This window comes from Schistocerca nitens, chromosome 9, assembly GCF_023898315.1.
Source record: "Schistocerca nitens isolate TAMUIC-IGC-003100 chromosome 9, iqSchNite1.1, whole genome shotgun sequence".
In the NCBI taxonomy this organism is placed as follows: domain Eukaryota; kingdom Metazoa; phylum Arthropoda; class Insecta; order Orthoptera; family Acrididae; genus Schistocerca; species Schistocerca nitens.
The window spans coordinates 101,729,441-101,749,709 of NC_064622.1; the positions used below are offsets into that span (position 1 = coordinate 101,729,441).

The window sequence follows — 20,269 nt, forward strand, 5'->3', positions numbered from 1 at the left end:
CCACACAATTCCTTGTTTGTGCGCATGCGCATTCTGAAGTATATTCAACATTTTCGAACTCCACATTTGGCACAGCCGACTGATCACTGACGTCACTGTCCCACTAGCGACGTGGTTGACGGCTATTTACACGCAGGCACGCCACGCGCACCCACAAAGTGCAACCGATCTTGACCGGAAAATCGCTCGTGTCAGACGGGCCTAAGGATAAAATTAGCTAGGCTATCGCGACATTGCCACTCTCTTTTGCACCTGGGATTGAGAGACCCCAATTTTGATAGTGATCATGGCTAGGAAGTTGCTGCAGTGGTGGGACAGCGAGATGCAGCTCTGTCCTGTTGCGATCCCGAGCAGAAACTTCGCCAGTGCACGGGGTCGACCCTTAAGACACCCATTCACAGGCCAACCAGTTGGCCGACCCAGATGCTGAGACGGTCGGGTTCAGGGTCCGGGTACGTCGACTCCACTGGTCCACCACTACCTGCTGTCCCCACTCTCTACCTGCTACCCTCATTCTGTCCTTTTTCCCTTCTGTTTTGGCACGGTGAAAGCTTCCATGCGACTGGGCGCAGGTGGGGTGCTCCACGCAGTCGCAGCATGCCACCACACATAGTCAGATGGATCAGCGACCTGCTGAGCAGTGGTGGGGTTGGCCGATTCGTCAGGCCGTGAATGGACATGGGCGGCTTTACCTTTCACGTTGTCGCCCCCCCCCTTAACGCGCCGCCCCCGCCTGCCCGCAGTTGCTGACCGCCGCGCTGCTGGTGGCGACGTGCCGCGCCGGCTACCTGGGAGGCTATGGCGGCTACGCCGCCGCCCCCGCCGCCTACGCCGCCGCTCCCGCTGCCTACGCCGCCCCCGCCTACGCCGCCGCTCCCGCCATCGTCAAGACCGCCTACGCCGCCCCCGCCATCGTCAAGGCCGCCGCCCCAGCCGTCGACTACTACGTGAGTAGAATCGCGATGCTGGAGCTGGGTACTAGCCGCACGAAACAACGTGCCTTCTTCCGATAACGATAGAAGCTGAAGTAATGAATTAAAATTTGTGATGATTTAAGGAATGGAAATGGGCTGAAGGTGTGAAATGAAGTTTGTGTTGGGGAGGCCACTCGACTGAGATAGTCCATCCAGCTGCCTGAGCCACCACGCCATGGTGCTGTACTGTTTAGCACATCTGCCTAGTAAGCAGGAGACCTGAGTTCGAGTCCCGACTTTAGCACAAATTTTAATTCATTACTTCAGCTTCCATCGTTATCAAAGATAAAGTTGAGACTCATATGTCTCCAGGAAAGTGCAATTCCAACACTTTTTCTGCGTCATCACCCTTCTGAATGGTTTAACACTCCCCACTATGATTTCATCTCGTGTTCTAACCTCTTCATCTCAGATTAGCACTTGTATCCGACACCCTCGCACATTTGTTACTGCAATCTCTGCTTAATGTGCAGGTTTTACCTCCTACAGCACCCCCCATCCCCACCTCCGCCCCCCTCCCCTTCTGCTGTGGAAGTTATTCTCTCATTTCATACCACAGGTTCCTATTCCTATAATCCTGCTCCTTTTTGTCAGTTTTCCCCAACATGTTCCTTTCCTCGCCGATTCTTTGGAGAACCTCCTCATTTCTTACCAGTACACCTAATTTTCAATAGCACCCCAGCTCAGACGCTTCGATTCTCCTCTTTCTCGGCTTTCTCACAGTCCACTTCCGTAAAACGCTGTGCTCAGAAATATCGTCCTAAAATTAAGTCGGATATTTGATACTAGTCTGCTTTTTATGTCCTTGTTTTGTGTGCAGTGTGTTATTTTGCTTCCTTTGCAGCAGAATCCTATCATTTCATCTACTTCGTGGTTATCAGTTTTGGTGTTAAGTGTAACTCAGCATTAATTAATCTCTTTTCTGATACTCCTTATTACTTACGTCTTTCTTTGGTTGGTTCTCAATCCATGTTCTGTACCCATAAGTCTGTTCATTCCATTCGAAAAGTCCAGTAATCCGTAATTCTCCTTCGCTTTCAGCGAGGGTGGAAATGTCATCAGCGAATCTTATAACAACACAGATCCGTACGGTAAGGGCTATAGTGTTTCCGCTTGTGATGTAGTGATGTGAGACCTGGACCATGAAGCAGGCTGAACATCGTAGAATAAATTCGTCCGAACTGTGGCAGTGGGGGAAACTCCTTAGAGTTCGACGAACTGCAAAGAGAACGAATAGGTCGGTGCCACACCAAATAAAATCACATTGCTCCTTGGAAGGTCTGATACTGAAAAAAACTAACCTACTTTGGGCACATCATAAAAAGATATCTTTCGCTGGAAAAGATCTCAATGCTGGGGACAGTCGAAGACACAAGGAGAAGAGAGCGGCAAAGGATAAGACGAATCGTTGACATTACGGACGTAATGGATTCCAGCGTGAAGGGTATTCGGGAAATAGTGCAGGACAGTAGAAACTTGCCTGCATATTCCTAGGGTCACGGAGACTCGGAAGCGACTGAATGACTAGAGAGGGAGAGAGAGGGAACGAGAGAGAGAGAGATGCAAGGTAAAGTCAGTGGCTTGCTCGACATGTGTCGCGTGCCGTCTTTCTTCCTGACAAAATGAAAGCAAGAAATTTACGAGGAACAACTGCGAAAACACGATACACCCCTCATGTCGATAGCAGCAAGTAGTTACGCAAACTAGCTGAACTCACTGCAGTGGGTGAACACGGAAAGATCGAGGAAGGGTCTAATGAACGCCCTACGCGAATGCCGCAGCTTGCCCCTCATGTACAAGGGAGAACGACAAATGCGTGCGTGAGTTCTCATTCTCTTTTTTAACTCTTTGCTTGAATTGGCTCACCCTAACTTTTACATTTGTAATGAGGAATTTCAGAAGAGCACCCACAGACTCTTACATTCGGCTAAACAGTGTCGTCTCTAGGGCTGTAACAAAAACTGGCAAAAAAGCCAAAGAAAGACAAAATTGTGCAACGAAAAAATGGTGGAATAGATTGATTGCACTTACTGACGTATGTTTCGTACAAAGCTTAAATTTCTTCGTTAGATTAACAATATTATTTGAATAAAACTGCTTGTAACTGAACCTCATTATTACACAGGGCTATTTAGCTGCCTCTACCATTGTGTTTTATGCAACCCACAACGCCTTCAAATACCACTCACAAGATTTCGAATTCTCTCGCTCACTACGTGCAAACTATTAGTCCTACAGAAAAATGAACATTACCTTTTTGTAGGAAATTTAGTGTAGTTAAATTTTGTAATGGGACACGTTTTCGCTAGAGGCCGTAGTTTTCGAACTAGTCAAGACAAACGTACAAAAGTGACCATCAAACTCGTTTTCCTATAATAACTCAGATACTGTGGCCTCCACTGAAAATATATCCCGGTAAAAAATTTAACTACATTAAATCCGCTACAAAAAGTCCTATTCATCGTTCTTCTGTGGGACTAATAGTTTGCACATAGCGAGAGAAAGAATATGAAAATCTCATGTATTGTTTTAAGAGGTGTAGCAGTTTGCATAAAAGCCAGTGGTAGGGGCAGCTGACTCACCCTGTATCCTTTGCTTAAACACTTTTTCATCATCCTTCTCTCAGTTAGGGTATTAAGATAGTAATTTATCTCTTTAAAAAAAATCCAATAATAAAGTAACATATGCTACACTTCCACAATGTGGTTGACGGACATGTTGCTGGGAATTACCAAGAGAAAATCAAAGGTCGGCTTCTAGTTGCAGAATTCGGGCACTGGTAGTAAAGACTGTTTTGGCCAAGCAGCAGAGTTCGGGCGTTGACCAGGTGAACGGTTTGCGTTCTGGCTTTGAAGACATTTTTTAGTGAAACTCTTCATAGGATCCAACTTTCGGGGCAGCTCCAAAAGCTCTCCAAGAGTAGAGAGTGGCCACACGACGTACTCCGCTGGCAGAGAGGAAAAGCAGGCGGGGCGAGACTTTTTTTGTGTCGCCGGCATGCAGCCGTGGTGCGGAATGCCCGCCATTTGTGGCACTGGAGCGCACGCGCGCCCGCTGGAGATGGAGCTGGAGCGAGCCACGCCTGACAGTACGGGGAACTCACCTCAGTGCGTGTCTCTGCCGCGTGTGACGCAACGTCGCACTGCCAGAGACTGCAGCGCAGGTATTCGGGGCAGAAACGCGTTGCCGGGTACGCGAGTTACCTTCCACTTCCCTACACGGCGCCTTTCGCCATTTAGACGTAAACATCGCATCCCGAAACAGCTGCAGACCTGTCTTCCGAGCGTTCCGGGAAACTGGATCATCCAGCGTTACAGCATTATTGCTACAGCTGCCACTTAACGAACAGCACTCTGGTTCCTGAGCGGTTAGTAGCGCACGAATCACACAGTTGGTTGTGGTGCCCCGGGAGGGAGCGATTGACATTGTTTCACCCTCCTGCTGTGGCCAAGCAGGTAAAACAAAGCCGGCAGCCCTGTCAGGGCTCAGTTTAAGAGCCTATAACAGGATGCAACTGCCGAAAGAACGAAGCAACACTCGGCGTGGCTTGAACAGTTAAACCTCCCAAGCAAGGAAACAAGCGTGGCGAACTTCAGTATATTGTACAACATTGTCTAACAAGTTAATGTTATATGACAAGATATGAATTTTATTTTATTTTTATCCTAAAAATGTTTTCAGAGTTACATTTACCAAATTTGAGATCAATCCATTCAGTAGTTACCCTGTAATTAAACGAATATTGTAACACAAAATTTTGCTAGTATGTTCAAATGGAAGGCTGAAGCTTATATAGAAGCTTCGATTGAGTACCCCATAATTTCTGCTTTCATAGCGCTTTTCTTTTTTTCTGGTTTGACGCGGCCCACCACTAATCCCGCTCTTGTGGCAGCTTACAGTAGCGCTTGCATCCTACTTCGTCAATTATTTGCTGGACGTAATCCAACCTCTGCCTTCCCCTTTCTGTCTTCCCCTGTCTGTCTTCCTCTACAGCTTCCTCCAGTATCATGGAAATTATACCCTGATGTCTTAACAGATGTCCTGTCATCCTTCCTCGCCGATATTATTATGTCTCACGTTTCTCATGATCTTACTAAATGGCACGTCGCGTGTCACGAATGTATGTTATGAGAAGGTGTAGTGGTTCCTGCAGCAAATTCAGGTGATGTAATTTATTAGTTCCAAAAGGTCAGCCCATAAATCCAAAGCTCCAGTGTTCCATTCGCAATAAGTCGTAGGATTTTTTGACACATATTGCTTTTCCTGTCTCTAGAAATCATTTGTTCAAAATGGCTCAAATGGCTCTGAGCACTATGGGACTCAACTTCTGAGGTCATTAGTCCCCTAGAACTTAGAACTAGTTAAACCTAACTAACCTAAGGACATCACAAACATCCATGCCCGAGGCAGGATTCGAACCTGCGACCGTAGCGGTCTTGCGGTTCCAGACTGCAGCGCCTTGAACCGCACGGCCACTTCGGCCGGCAAATCATTTGTTAATGTGGAAAGAATCAAGCTACACCCCAGTTACAATGAACTGTAGATACCCCTTCAGCTGACTAGGTGAGTCAGTTTGAAACTCTGAGAAACGGAAGAGCATATCGCTTCCAGCAGAAGTGTGCCTAGTAATTATTTTTGAGAACGTTGCTGGTCGGTAGAAATAGAATATCTGAAATCAATTACAAAACAGTCTACAACGCAAAGGCACGTTTTTCAAGGAGACAGGTTTCGGTCATCACTTGATCATCTTCAGACCTGTACGCGGAGCACGAACCGCTTTTCCTGGATTTTTATGATTCGAATACACCACAGTGTCAGATCTGTAACGGAACCGTAGCACTCTTGCCTAAATTGGCTCAGCAGAGTGTCCCCTATCCCAGCTGGTTCTGGAAGTCTGACACTCAGCAACTGTCGCAATACAGTCGAGTACCACGTCGCACTGGTCGGTCCGTCCAGTTTGCTGGAAGGAAAGTGGGGACGAAGGTTACGGTTTAGCGTCCAGTCGGCGCCGAGGTCATTAGAGACGGAACATACAAGCTCGGAATGTTTCAAGGATGGGAACAGAAATCAGTCGTCCTGTTTCAAAGGCAAATTTACGGAAACCGCGGAATACCTAAACCTGGGTGGCAAGACGTGGATTTGAACCTTCGTCCTTCCGAATATGAGTCCTGTGTGTTGATCACAGCGCCACTTCTCTCGGTCCAGTTTGCTAGAGCGGCACGCCAGTAACCGAGAGTCGGTGACGGTCGAAACGGACGCGCGAAGGGAGCGCTGCAGCGAGCGAATTGCGTCACAGTGAAGTGAGAGCAGCCATTTCTGAGAGTTCGCTAAGTACCCGCGAGGAATGTGGCCGACAGTCACACACACACACACACACACACACACACACACACACAAAGTAGCACAAAGCCACGCCCCTCAGGCAGCACAAAAGGAAGTCGTCACACGCCCGCAGCTCCTAGACCGCAAACCTGTCTGTTCAGAACAATACGACTTGTGACTCCTCTTAAGCAGCTCGCAAACGAGAAATAAACACCACGGAGGCAACTAGACCGTACGGTAAGGTGGAGGAGTCATGCGTTGTTACTTTGTGCGCTGCAAAGAACCAGCCCTCTTCCATCAACCATGGACCTTGTGGTGCGTTGGCTTGCATGCTCCTACGACACAGACGGGTGCAACAACATTGACAGGTAATCTGTGGAGGAGCCAGACAAACATGTGGTTCCTCGAGAAGGGCAGGGGCACTGGTCTCGGCGACTGATCTGTAATATTAGCCAACATTGCCATGAAACTACGTTGGTATTGCGAATGGCTGTTACATATCCTGAGGGCATGCAACTTTGTTGTATGGCTTCATGATGGTGGCATCCTCTTTAAAGAATCCAACTCCCATGTACAGAACATCCATTTCACGGATCTCCTCAGCATGTCCACCTATATTATCTGAGAATTGTGCTGCGAATAGAGTTAGTGGCAAAGAAGTAATACATTAAAACGATCTTCGGTAACAACTCGTTTGCAATGCTTACTCTCCGAATTTTCGATTGACCAAGTTACACTTCCATACAATGCCGTTCAGCAAACGTACAGCGTCAGGAAGTTGTACCTCAAAAAAATGGCTCTAAACACTATGGGACTTAACTTCTGAAGTCATCAGTCCCCTAGAACTTAGAACTACTTAAACCTAACTAACCTAAGGACATCACACACATCCATGACCCTGTTCCAGACTGTAGCGCCTAGAACCGCTCGGCCACTTCGCCCGGCAGTTGTACCTCAGTCCCATATAAATACCTGATAATGTAGATACTTTTCTGAGATGTTCCTCGCTACAGCCATCCTATGTAATCTTACTTCGTAGAGATTCTTTCTCTTAACAGACTACTGTGTCGTTCCCAGTTTTGATTAAGTTGTCGTCGTTTTCCTACCACACTTCAACACCTTTGGCTTTGCTTTGTTCATACTTTTCAGCAGTGTTCTGTATCAAGTACGATTCCCAGTTCTCTCAACGCTCTGCTTACATCTACGGACACATACATACTCCGCAAGACACCATACGGTGCATGGCGGTGGGTACCTGTTACCAATACTAGTACTTTCCTTTCTTTTCGCACTCGCAAAGAGAGCTAGGGAGTAAACGACTGCCTATACGCTTCCATACGAGCTCTAATTCCTCTCGGCTTGTCTTCGCGGTCATTCGTGAAATATAATACTTTGACGGCAATAGGATCGTTCTGCAGTGAGCCGCAAACACTGGTTCTCTAAATTTTCTCAATAGTGTTTCGCAAACAAAACGTCTTCCTCCCCCCCCCCTCCCCCGCCCCCAGGAGTTCTCTTTTTAGTTCACGAAGCACCTCCATAACACTCTTGAGTTGATCAAACCTACCGGTAACAAATCTAGTAACACGCCTCAGAATTGGTTCAGTGTCTTCCTCAATGTCTTCCTTTAAACCGACTTGGTGGGAATCCCGAACACTCCAGCAGTACTCAAGAATTGGTCGAGGTCTTCTTCATAGATAAACTATGCTTACCTAGAATACTCCCAATAAACCAAATTCGACCATTGGCCCTACCTACGGCCTACCTCACGAGTTCGTTTAGTTTCACATCGCTTTGCTACGTTACGCCTAGACATTTAACTGACGTGAATGTGTCAAGCAGGACGCCACCAACGATGTATTCGAACATTGTGGGTTCTGTTTTACTACTCATCTCTACATTTAGAGTCAGCTGCCATTCGTTAAACCAAACAGAAATTCTGTCCCCAAGTTATCCTGTACCCTCCTACGGTCACTCAATGGCAACACTTTCCGCAAACGATCTTTTTTGCACACAGAGAACAAGAGCGATCCTACCACTCTTCCATTGTGTACTCCTGCTGAAACCCTCGTCTCTGAAGAACATTCGCCTTCCAGGACAACGTACCAGGTTCTGTTACTTATGAAGTCTTCGAGCAACTCAGATACGTGGTAACTTATGCCGTATGCTCCGAGTTCATAACAGTCTGCAATGGGGCTCAGTGTCAAACGCTTTGCGGAAATCTAGGAATATGGAAGCTACGTGTTGTCCTTCATCCGTGGTTCGCAGAATATCGTGAGATAAAAGGGCAAGCTGAGTTTCGCTTGTATCCGACCAGACAGGGTACGTCGTCTGCTAGCCTCTTTCCACTTCTGTTTCTCTTCCGAAATTTTCCTTCAATCTCGTAAGCGTTTCTTAATAGTCAATACATTTCTTTTTTTTTTTTTTTTGCGTCTCCATTTTACATCTGCTTCTCTTGACGGACTTGTAAGGAATCGCGATGCGATTTTTTTTTACTCGACGTAGGGGAGTAGGCGCGGTGAGCTTGTTTACCAGCTGACGTCATCGCCTCCCATATCGCGGTGCTCTTGTTCTGACGTGACGCGGCCTCCACTTTACGTAAGTGAGGGAGGCGGACAGGCACAGCGGGGGTGGGGGGGGGGCGAGGGGGGGTTGGGAAGAGAGCAAGGCGGAACGCAAAGTGCGCACGCTTTCCCAGTGCGCCACGGCATCCGCCGCAACTTCACTTCCTCGCTGCTCGCCGTTCCGCCACGGGCAGGGCATAGTGCGTGTCGCGTCTGCTTTCCAACAGTCGGCAGGCGCGAGGCACACACTGTGCAACAGAACGAGCCACTCCGCTACCCACGTTACTCGCAAGACTGAAAAGCAGTGTGTGGAGCTTTAATCAGAAGCGCTAATATCGCTGCCCAGGCACCACTCGTAGTCTTAGTTTTAATCAGAAGCGCTAATATCGCTGCCCAGGCACCACTCGTAGTCTTAGTTTTAATCAGAAGCGCTAATATCGCTGCCCAGGCACCACTCGTAGTCTTAGTTTTAATCAGAAGCGCTAATATCGCTGCCCAGGCACCACTCGTAGTCTTAGTTTTAATCAGAAGCGCTAATATCGCTGCCCAGGCACCACTCGTAGTCTTAGTTTTAATCAGAAGCGCTAATATCGCTGCCCAGGCACCACTCGTAGTCTTAGTTTTAATCAGAAGCGCTAATATCGCTGCCCAGGCACCACTCGTAGTCTGAAGTCGTGTACTGCTTGCGCCGAGTGGTGTGTATCAGCCATACGGATAAAACCTCCAGCATAGCACAGAAGTAATAGCGATATACTTGCCATGCTAAATGATTATGATGTTCTCGGAAAGAAAAATCTCCTGTGTGAAAAAGAAATCAGAACGGATTTCGCAAACAGCGATCTTGCGAAACTCAACTAGCTCCGTCCGTTCGTAAGATCCGTAGCGCAGTAGACAAAGACGGCGCCAAGCTGATGCCGTGCTTCCTTGACTTCCGGAAGGCATTCGATACAGTCCCGCGCTGTTGTTTGCTGAACAAAGTTGGAGCTTACCGAGTCTCGGACCTGAAGGTCAGGATAGAGGAACCAGAAGTACCGTCCGCCACACACCTTAAGGTGGTCTGAGGAAAGGAAAAGGTCCTGAGAGTCTCGGTCCAGTACACGATTTTAATCTGCCAGTAAGTTTCAATATAAATGTAGTTATAAGGGAAGCAGCTACCCATGTCTGCAGCTGCAGCCTGACCGGTGTGTATTGGTGTAGATTGCGTAGATCACGGCATCGCGTCTTCCTGTCTTCCAGAGCTCGATTTTATTTTTATAACAGTCGAATTAAGTCGGGTGATGCTGCGGGAATTAGACTAGGAAATGAGACAGTTAAAGCAGTAAAGGAGTTTTGCTATTTGGGGAGAAAAATAACTGATGATGGTCGAAGTAGAGAGGATACAAAATGTAGACTGGCAATAGCAAGGAAAGCGTTTCTGAAGAAGAGAAATTTGTTAACATCGAGTATAGATTTAAGTGTCAGGAAGTCGTTTCTGAAAGCATTTGTATGGAGTGTAGCCACGTATGGCAGTGAAACAAGGACGATAAATAGTTTAGAAAAGAAGAGAATAGAAGTTTTCGAAATGTGGTGCTACAGAAGAATGCTGAAGATTAGATGGATAGATCACATAACTAATGAGGAGGTATTGAATAGAATTGGGGAGAAGAGGAGTTTGTGGCACAACTTGACTAGAAGAAGGCATCGGTTGGTAGGACATGGCCTGAGGCATCAAGGGATCACCAGTTTAGCACTGGAGGGCGGCGTGGAGGGTAAAAATCGTAGAGGGAGACCAAGAGATGAATACACTAAGCAGATTCAGAAGGATGTAGGCTGCAGTAGGTACTGGGAGATGAAAAGACTTGCACAGGATAGAGTGGCATGGAGAGCTGCATCAAACCAGTCTCAGGACTGAAGACCACAACAACAACAACGACAACGTAATGTAGTCATCATTCCTTCTCTGTTCGGTCGGATGGCCTCGTACTCTTAAGAGTAATTCTTCGTGTAACTCTCAACATCTTCTTTGTAGCATCTCCTACTTCAGTTTGTTCCAACTAAATGTATTCCTGCGACGAACAGCGCAGCTCTTTTTTGAAAAATCAACCTTATGTAGTACTTAACTACTTTGCACAACAGTCTATTCGTCCATTTCTTTTGTGAACCAAAAAAAAAAAAACATATATTGTAGGACATTGATTGTAGCCGAAATTTTCGCACCATACAGAGTGGATAGTGAACCCTAAGTACGATAATTCTCTAAGAGTTCTTACTAAAAGTCTTGCATTTGTTTGGTACATTTACGGCGCGAACTGTTGTTAGGAGAAAGGAAATTAGACTGCCTGCGTCGTTTCAATCTGATGCTCGAGCATTCGACATTCTCAATAGTTTTAACGAGAAGGAAGAAAGAAAGAGGAAAAACAAAAAGAACTCTGTGTACCTACGCAGCTAAAGTTATTCCAAAATGCACGCTCATTCAATGACCAAATAAACCATTCTAGTATAAAGAAGCACTTAATTATCTTCAAGTTGCTTTCGCCTTAAATTAACGTTGTACATTTATTGCAATTCTTACTGAAAATACCAACAGTTGAAGATCTCCACGGTAAAGGAGCTAAACTGCTTCCCTATATCTGGCTGGGAGGAAGCGAGCGAAATGGTGAATTTCTCCTACTCCTAGTCCATTGTTCCTCGACTGTAACGAACTTTGAGCTAAATACGACTTTCACTCATTGTAACCAGTCGGCAGAAAAAGTCTCTGCCCATCCGGCAGTGTGCCTGACATCCGGCGTGCTGCCTCTGTTGTGATCTTCCTCTCGACGTAAATGAGGAGTCGTGGTACTTCCTGGAGCGCCGTTAGTTTTGGGTGCCATCTGTATGGAGCTGGATGCAGCAACTTTAGCCTTGTTTATCTTCCACCGGGCCCGTACCCTGTTTCTTGATAGCCTCCATAGTGGAAGAGCTCCGTGGTTTTGAAATGTGACGCCTGCTTCGAAGAAACCTAAATAATACATAGGTACGCTTCGGCAGAGAATCATATGTTACCTGTTTATTTTGTTTTACTATTTTTCTAGCGTTGCGACTTCTCTACACGCAACAGCATCATCATCGAGCTGTGTCATGGAGCTTCCAACGTTCTACATCTACATAAATACTCTGCAAACTTCAAAACAAATCAGGTTTTCACGGGATAATTGGCGTCTGTCTTAAAGGCTCTACCAGTTCAGTTTCTTCATCTTATCTGTAACCGTGGGTCAGGCAGTCCTGTGTCCGTTAGTGCTGCCCTTCTCTGCATACGTTCAATATCCGCTGTTAGGGGGTACCAGTCCCACATACTTGAGCAATGTTCTAGGATGGGTCACACGAGCTATTTGTAAGCAGTCATCTTTGTAGACTGCATTTTCGCTGTGTCCAGTAAGTGAACGGAAGACTGTCACCTGGGTTACCGACAATTGAGCCTATGTACTCATTTCATTTCATATCCCTACAAATTGCTATACACAGGTATTTTTATGAGTCGACTGATTCCAGTTGTGACCCACTGGTGTTGTAATCATAACACACCAAATACACTTCCAAACATTTAATGCAAGTTGCCAATCTTTTCACTGTTTTGAAGTATTGTCAAAAATAGACGGGAAATTTTTGTTGCTTCCTTCAGACACCGCTTCTTTATAGATAAGTGCATCATCTGCGAGAATTCTGAAACTAGTATTCCACTGAAGCGCCAAAGAAACTGATAGAGACATGCGTATTCAAATACAGAGAATGTAAACAGGCAGAATACGATGCTGCGATCGGCAACGCCTGTATAAGACAAGAAGTGTCTCGCGCAGTTGTTAGATCGGTTACTGCTGCTGCAATGGCAGGTTATTGAGATGTAAGTGAGTTTCAACGTTGTGTTATAGTCGGCGCACTAGCGATGGAACACAGCATCTCCGAGGTAGCGATGAAGTGGGGTTTTGCCGTACGACCATTTCACGAGTGTACCGTGAATATCAGGAAGCCGGTAAAACATCAAATCTCCGACATCGCTGCAGCTGGAAAAAGATCCTGCAAGAACTGGACCTATCAAGTGTCAGCGTGCGATCGTTCAACGAAACATCATCGATATGGGCTTTCGGAGCCGAAGGCCTACTCATGTACCCTTGATGACTGCACAAGCTTTACGCCTCGCCAGGGCCCGTCAACACCGACATTGGACTGTTGATGACTGGAAACATGTTGCCTGGTCGGACGAGTCTCATTTCAAATTGTATCGAGCGAATGGACGTGTACGGGTATGGAGACCGTGAATACATGGACCCTGCATGTCAGCAGGGGACTGTTCAAGCTGGTGGAGGCTCTGTAATAGTGTGGGGCGTGTGCAGTTGGAGGGATATAGGACCCCTGATACGTCTAGATGCGACTCTGATGGGTGACACGTATATAAGCATCCTGTCTGATCAGCTGTGTCAATTGTGCTTTCCGACGGACTTGGGCAATTCCAGCAGGACAATGAGTCACCCCACACGTCCAGAATTCCTACAGAGCGGCTTCAGGAACACTCTTCTTAGTTTAAACAGTTGCGCTGGCCACCAAACTTCCCAGAAATGAACGTTATTGAGCTTATCTGGAACGGCTAGCAACGTGCTGTTCAGAAAGGATCACCACCCCCTCGTACTCTTACGGATTTATGTACAGCCCTGCAGCATTCATGGTGTCAATCCCCTCCCCCCCCCCCCCCCCCCGCACTACTTGTGATATTAGTCGAGTCCATGCCGTGTCGTGCTGCGGCACTTCTGCATGCTGGCAGGGCAGATGTGCCAGTTCCTTTGGCTCTTCAGTGCAGATGTTTAAACTCCCAGCATTTTTGTATACATCGGCGATCGTGGAACCCCCCACTGTCTGACACGGTGTGCCCTGTTCTTTGGCTGTTGCAGTCGTACCCCAAGTACGCGTACGAGTACGGCGTGAACGACCCGCACACCGGCGACGTGAAGCGGCAGTGGGAGGAGCGGGACGGTGACGTGGTGCGCGGCGAGTACTCGCTGCTCGAGCCGGACGGCACCACCCGCACCGTCACCTACACGGCCGACGCGCACAACGGCTTCAACGCCGTGGTGCACCGCTCCGGGCCCAGCACGCACCCCGCCACCCCCGTGGCCGTGCCCGCCGTCGCCAAGTACGTGGCCGCCGCGCCAGCCATCGTCAAGTCCGTCGGCTACGGCGGCTACGGCTACCACTGACGATGACGAACCACCCTCCGCCGCGCGCCGAGGCCGGGCGTCGGGCTGACCGGGCCCTCCCCTCCTCCTCCCCCAACTCCCCTCCCCATTCCTATCGCCCCTCCCCCGCATCGCTGCTGGCCGCCGTTCATTCAAACCCCCCCCCCCTCCCCCCCAGACGGCGGACGGCTGTTGCGGCACCATCGCCATCGGGACATCGCCACACGTAAAACTGCTACATCCTAGTCGACACACACTTCTGCAGCAGTGCATCACCAACACCACCCGCACTACCCACTCTTCGCAGAACAGTGCTGAACGCGTCCATTTCCACTCGTCGCTGCCACTATTTCTTCAATCGCCGTAGCTGTACCATTTTACATCGACACATCTACCATTCCTCAGCCTTCGAACATCGCGAGTCGCAAGCCTCTGAAGTCAAAATCGTCTGGGTTGCTAGGCCGCATCATATTTCTTCAAACAATACACCTTTCGACCCCTCTGCTGGCATTGTCTTTCGGATCCTGTGTTGTCCACCGTAGATACTGTCAGAGACCAGTGTCGCCTTATCATTTAAAGGGGCGTTTTCCCGCGTTTATGCTCGAGAAGTGGGATTACAGGGTAAAAATCTTGGGCTACCACTGGTGGGCCAACGTCAGATGGATAGTACAACCAAGAAAGCTTGCAGACTTACATAAAACTTCGAGATCTTCTTGTGCCCATTGGTGGGCCATCGTCATTGGATAGTACGGCCACAAAAACCTGCAGACCAACCTGAAACCTCTGTGAAGTCTGGCTAAGAGATACTCGCAGACTTTAAGCTGTGAGGTCGGGTCTTGAGTCTCATCTGGATACCTCAACTGGTAACGGCATTGCCCGCGGAAGACAAGGTTTCGGGGTTCGACTCATGGTCCACAGCACAGTTACAATCTGCCAGAAAATTCTCGACAGGGGGAACGTCTAGACTTCAGCCAGCGTCCGTCTCTCTGACTTCGCCGTACTCGCATTATCTGTCACCCATCTTACACCGACACATCATTCTTCTGCCATAAACATCGACATCACGAAAGGCACGGGGAAACTCTGCCGGCACACTTCGACGCCACCACCATCCGCGCCGCGTCTCACACCCATCCAACCATCCATCCATCCATCCAGCCATCAGGAAGCGACAACACCGCCACATCTGGGGATGGCGGTCCCCATAACTCGCCCGTCGACCCGCAGGTCTCGGCCCTGCCACATCGTCTCCGTGATTTCACATCGCCATGTCCGCAGGTCCCTTCTCTGCTACCACCCTTACACTTAACGCAGTGTATTGTAAGTAGTTAATCGTCTGTGCATCTCTCTCTCTCTTTTGTAAATATTACTCATCCAAGCATTATTATTTTTTTTATACTTATGTGTGATGCCTTTTGTAGGAACAAATGTTTTTATCGGCTTGTTCTGCCTGCCAATAAACACATTTTTATACGTGAAAACTGTTTCAAACTTTTACTTTTATCTCCATATCCTACATAATCCTATTTAAATTTCCTTAGCGTTTCATACCCTGGGAAAGACTGTGATACGATAAAAAGAGGAATGTCTTAGTTCATCACCATTAGCTTCTCATCAACAGGCAACATACAAGTAATAAGCGTATGCTAGCACTCTTCAACAAACTAGCCCAAACTGTTAATGTCCGAGTAGAATATCAACAATATACACTGTATCAATCTACGAGTAATACTATGAACTGGAAGAAATTTACAGGTCTCTAGGAAACCAATATGAGATTAGGCAAACTTCCAAGAAAGAGAAAAAACAGGTGGCGGAACATTGTCTGTGACCATACAATACAACAGGGGTACAAGCATGGAAAACTTTCAATAGCAACAAAACTCCAGAAAAAGTCAGGAATTTTTTTAAACACAGGGGAGCTCGCCCAAGGCGACACGAAGAGGAAAAATAAGGCATGCTGTAAACCTGCTTAAAGAAACTGAACAAGACTTTATTAAGAACAACACCAGAAACTTTTACAAAATTCTTAGACAAAATCAGAGTATCGTCCACCTTCTCCATGCTTCCGCTGGGCCAACGGTTAAGCGGTAACCAACGCGTAAAATAACCGTCAAATTTTGAGGCTAGTGCTTTCACTCACTTCTCAACTGCGAGGCCCCGATAAAAAAACTAGATTCTGGAAAACCTCCATCCAACCGGTTTTCAAAATTATTGTCTCTTGAGGAAGTAAAGGAAACAATGAGTTATTTGAAAATAGCATGTCCCCCGGGGGAGAATGAATCATAGCAGAAATATGGACATTAAATGACAGTAATCTCACACAAGCAAATCATACATTTACATCAAACATTCCAGAAATAGAACAAATACCTGGACAGAGGAAACGTGCGTTAATTCATCCTCCAACACAAAAAGGAGAAGAAGCTGAGCCAAATAATTACAGGCGTGATTAGATTAGAGGTATTCTTCGTTTTGTAGGTCCATAGGGAGGAGATCCTCCTGGATGTAGAACATGTCGTACAACAAGAATACACAATAAATGTTTGTAAAGAAAAAAAGTAAATGCTAATGTACCATCCACAGATCCCAATTTCCCATGGCTGTGGAATAAGTCAAAAAATTTTAAGTACATTTCATTTAAAAGGTAATAACAAATTTGTCACAAAACATGTCATCAAATTACTCAAGTGCACATGACAAGTCTTAGGCTATTTTAATCAGATGTCACCATATAAAAAGTCACAACACATATTTCCACTGATCACTTTACTACTCTGAAGTTGTACAGAAGTCATGTTGTGCGTAACACTCGCAGTATTTGATATTATTAATAATATACATGATTTGATGTTATTAATAATATATACAAACAGTCTGTTCTGCCAAGAATTTCGTCAATGAATTGACCAGCAATAAAGTATTTAGGCTCCTCTTATACTGATTTTATATTAGTAGTTAATCTTTATATTGTTTCTGGCAAGTTATTGAAAATATCTGTTCCTGAATAATGGCCAACTTCCTGGACGAAAGTAAGCGACTGCAAATCTTTGTGAAGATTATCTCTGTTCATAGTATATTCTGTGAATTAATCTGTTGTTTTAAAAAAGAGATATGTTTTTAATGTCAAATTTCATTAAGCTATTGGGAAGGAGTAGTTAGTATTGCCAGTTGCCTAAACAGGCCTCAGCAGAACGTTCTTGAGTTCACATCGCAATACGCCTATTTCAGTGCTGCCTGTTGTGTACGAATTCTTTCAAAAGTCATTTTAAGTCGACTGGAAAAACAGGCAGATCCATTAACAGTAGCGTATAAGATAGAACTTCATAAAGGGCGATCTTGTGTACAAATGATGTGGAACTTGAACATAATTTTGCAAATGAGAAGAGGTAGAAACACTGTGGTAACATTTGTCGACTTCAAAAAGACTTATGATTCGATAGATAGCCAAATATTATCCCATACTTTAGAGGAATTCATAATCGACAGGAAATCAAGAGAAGTTAGCAAGACTGGAAGAGAAGAATAGTTTGCGGTGTGGGTAGGGCCATTATTCGAAGGGGAAAGGGGGTGGGGCAAGATGGGGAAGGAAAACAAAAAGGGGAGCCCTAATGAGGTGGGATGGTTAGGGTCTAATTATGGTTGGTAGAGTGGGTAAATACCGGGACGAACTTCTTAGTCTGGGAGAGGAAAACAGTTGAAATTTCATTGGGAGAGGATGTGGAGTGTGCGCAGTTTTAGGGTTGGTTCACTCTGTCGGTGCAAGCGCCCCAATGCACTTGGACTGGAAATTATGGGGGAGACTTGTTTCATTTACGGTTCAGTAAATTATAACTTTTTGTTTTTCATGTGTTGGCGCACACATGAAACTACGACCAGTCTCTTTTTTTAATGGTTATTTATTAATCCGTGAACCTGAAAAAATTCGAAAACCGGTTCATTGAATAACGAATAACCATTCAAAAAAGTGACTGGTTGCAGTTTTATGTATTTCCATTCAGTTAACTGTCAAGGGATCTAAGATATCCGTAATGGATAAGCTTAATCAGCATCTATTTCACATTATATTGCAATATTATGACATTTTTACGACGCGTACAGTAGCTGACACAGTGCGTACAAGTTTGTTTTCTTCTTTCTCGGTATTCCGAAAAATGGAAATCTGTTCTGCTCGTTATGAAAGCGACGGAGGTGACGCCTAACGAAAACTATGTGGAATCATCACCCCGAGACTCACCACTAGACAGACTTACCATGTTATAAACATAATTTTGTGCCGATTTTGTTATTTCATTTCTACTGGAACAATCAGCCGCCACCCACTGGATCTGATAATTCTACGTATTTCGACCTAAGAAAATCTGAAACGGTAATCAATAGCTTAGAGATGGAAATTTGCTTGAATAACTTGCCGAATGAAATATTAATAAAGAGATAAGATTTAATTGTTTGATTCGGAATATCTGTCATACGCCTCCATATACACAATGTGATCAAAAGTAACCGGACACCCCTAAAAACATATGGTTTTTCATATTAGGTGCATTGTGCTGCCACCTACTGCCAGGTATTCCATATCAGAAACTCAACAGTCATTAGGCATCGTGAGAGAGCAGAATGGGGCGCTCCGCGGAACTCACGGACTTCGAACGTGGTCAGGTGATTGGGTGTCACTTGTGTCATACGTCTGTACACGAGATTTCCACACTCCTAAACATCCCTAAGTCCACTGTTTCCGATGTGGTAGTTGAGTGAAAACGTGAAGGAACACGTACGGCACAAAAGCGTACAGGCCGACCTAGTCTGTTGACTGACAGTTGAAGAGGGTCGTAATGTATAATAACGTGTAATAGGCAGCATCTATCCAGACCGTCACATTGTAATTCCAAACTGCATCAAGATCCACTGCAAGTAGTACCACAGTTGGCGGGAGGTGAGAAAACTTGGATTTCATGGTCGAGCAACTGCTCATAAGCCACACATCACGCCGGTAAATGCCAAACGACGCCTCGCTTGGTGTGAGGAGCGTAAACATTGGACTATTGAACAATGGAAAAACGTTGTGTGGAGTGACAATTCACAGTTCACAATGTGGCGATCCGAAGGCAACGTGTGGGTATGGCGAATGCCCGATGAACGTCATCAGCCAGGGTGTGTAGTGCCAACAGTAAAATTCTGAGGCGGTGGTGTTATGGTGTGGTCGTGTTTTTCATGTAGGAGGCTTGCACCCCTTGTTGTTTTGAGTGGCACTATCACATCAAAGGCCTGCATTGGTGTTTTAAGCACCTTCTTGCTTCCCACTCTTGAAGGGCGATTCGGGGTTGGCGATTGCATCTTACAATACGATCGAGCACCTGTTCATAATGCACGGCCCGTGGTGGAGTGGTTACACGACAATAACATCCCTGCAATGGACTGGTTTGCACAGAGTCCTGACCTGAACCCTATAGAACACCTTTGGGATGTTTTGGAACGCCGCCTTGGTGCCAGGCCTCACCGACCGACATCGATACCTCTCCTCAGTGCAGCACTCCGTGAAGAATGGGCTGTCATTCCCCAAGAAACCTTCCAGCACCTGATTGAACGTATGCCTGCGAGAGTGGAAGCTGTCATCAAGGCTAAGGGTGGGCCAACGCCAAACTGAATTCCAGCATTACCGATGGAGGGCGCCACGAACTTCAAGTCATTTTTAGCCAGGTGTCTAGATACTTTTAATTACATATTGTAGAATGAGAGTGTGCGCTGATATGAAACTTCCTGGCAGATTAAAACTGTGTGCCCGACCGAGACTCGAACTCGGGATATTTGCCTTTCGCGGGAAAGTGCTCTACCATCTGAACTACCGAAGCACGACTCACGCCCGGTACTCACAGCTTTACTTCTGCCAGTATCTCGTCTCTTACCTTCCAAACTTTACAGCTCTCCTGCGAACCTTGCAGAACTAGCACTCCTAAAAGAAAGGATATTACGGAGACATAGCTTAGCCACAGCCTGGGAGATGTTTCCAATATGAGATTTTCACTCTGCAGCGGAGTGTGCGCTGATGTGAAACTTCCTGCCAGATTAAAACTGTGTGCCCGACCGAGACTCGAACTCGGGACCTTTGCCTTTCGCGTGCAAGTGCTCTACCAACTGAGCTGCCCAAGCACGACTCCCGCTCTGTCCTCACTGCTTTACTTCTGCCAGTAGCTCGTCTACTACCTTCCAAACTTTACAGAAGCTCTCCTGC

The 20,269-nt window shown here is 46.5% G+C and overlaps 1 protein-coding gene across 1 annotated transcript in view; it reads left to right on the top strand.

Annotated features, from left to right (window-relative positions):
* The window catches only part of LOC126203415 (cuticle protein 19), a 30,036-nt gene extending 14,515 nt beyond the window's left edge, over positions 1 to 15,521 (top strand). Inside the window, exons 2-3 of the mRNA XM_049937721.1 lie at positions 744 to 947; positions 13,756 to 15,521. Coding sequence (XP_049793678.1) covers positions 744 to 947; positions 13,756 to 14,061 — 510 coding nt within the window. The 3' untranslated portion in view covers positions 14,062 to 15,521. The remainder of the gene's footprint in view (positions 1 to 743; positions 948 to 13,755) is intronic.
* Positions 15,522 to 20,269: the final 4,748 nt, after the last annotated feature.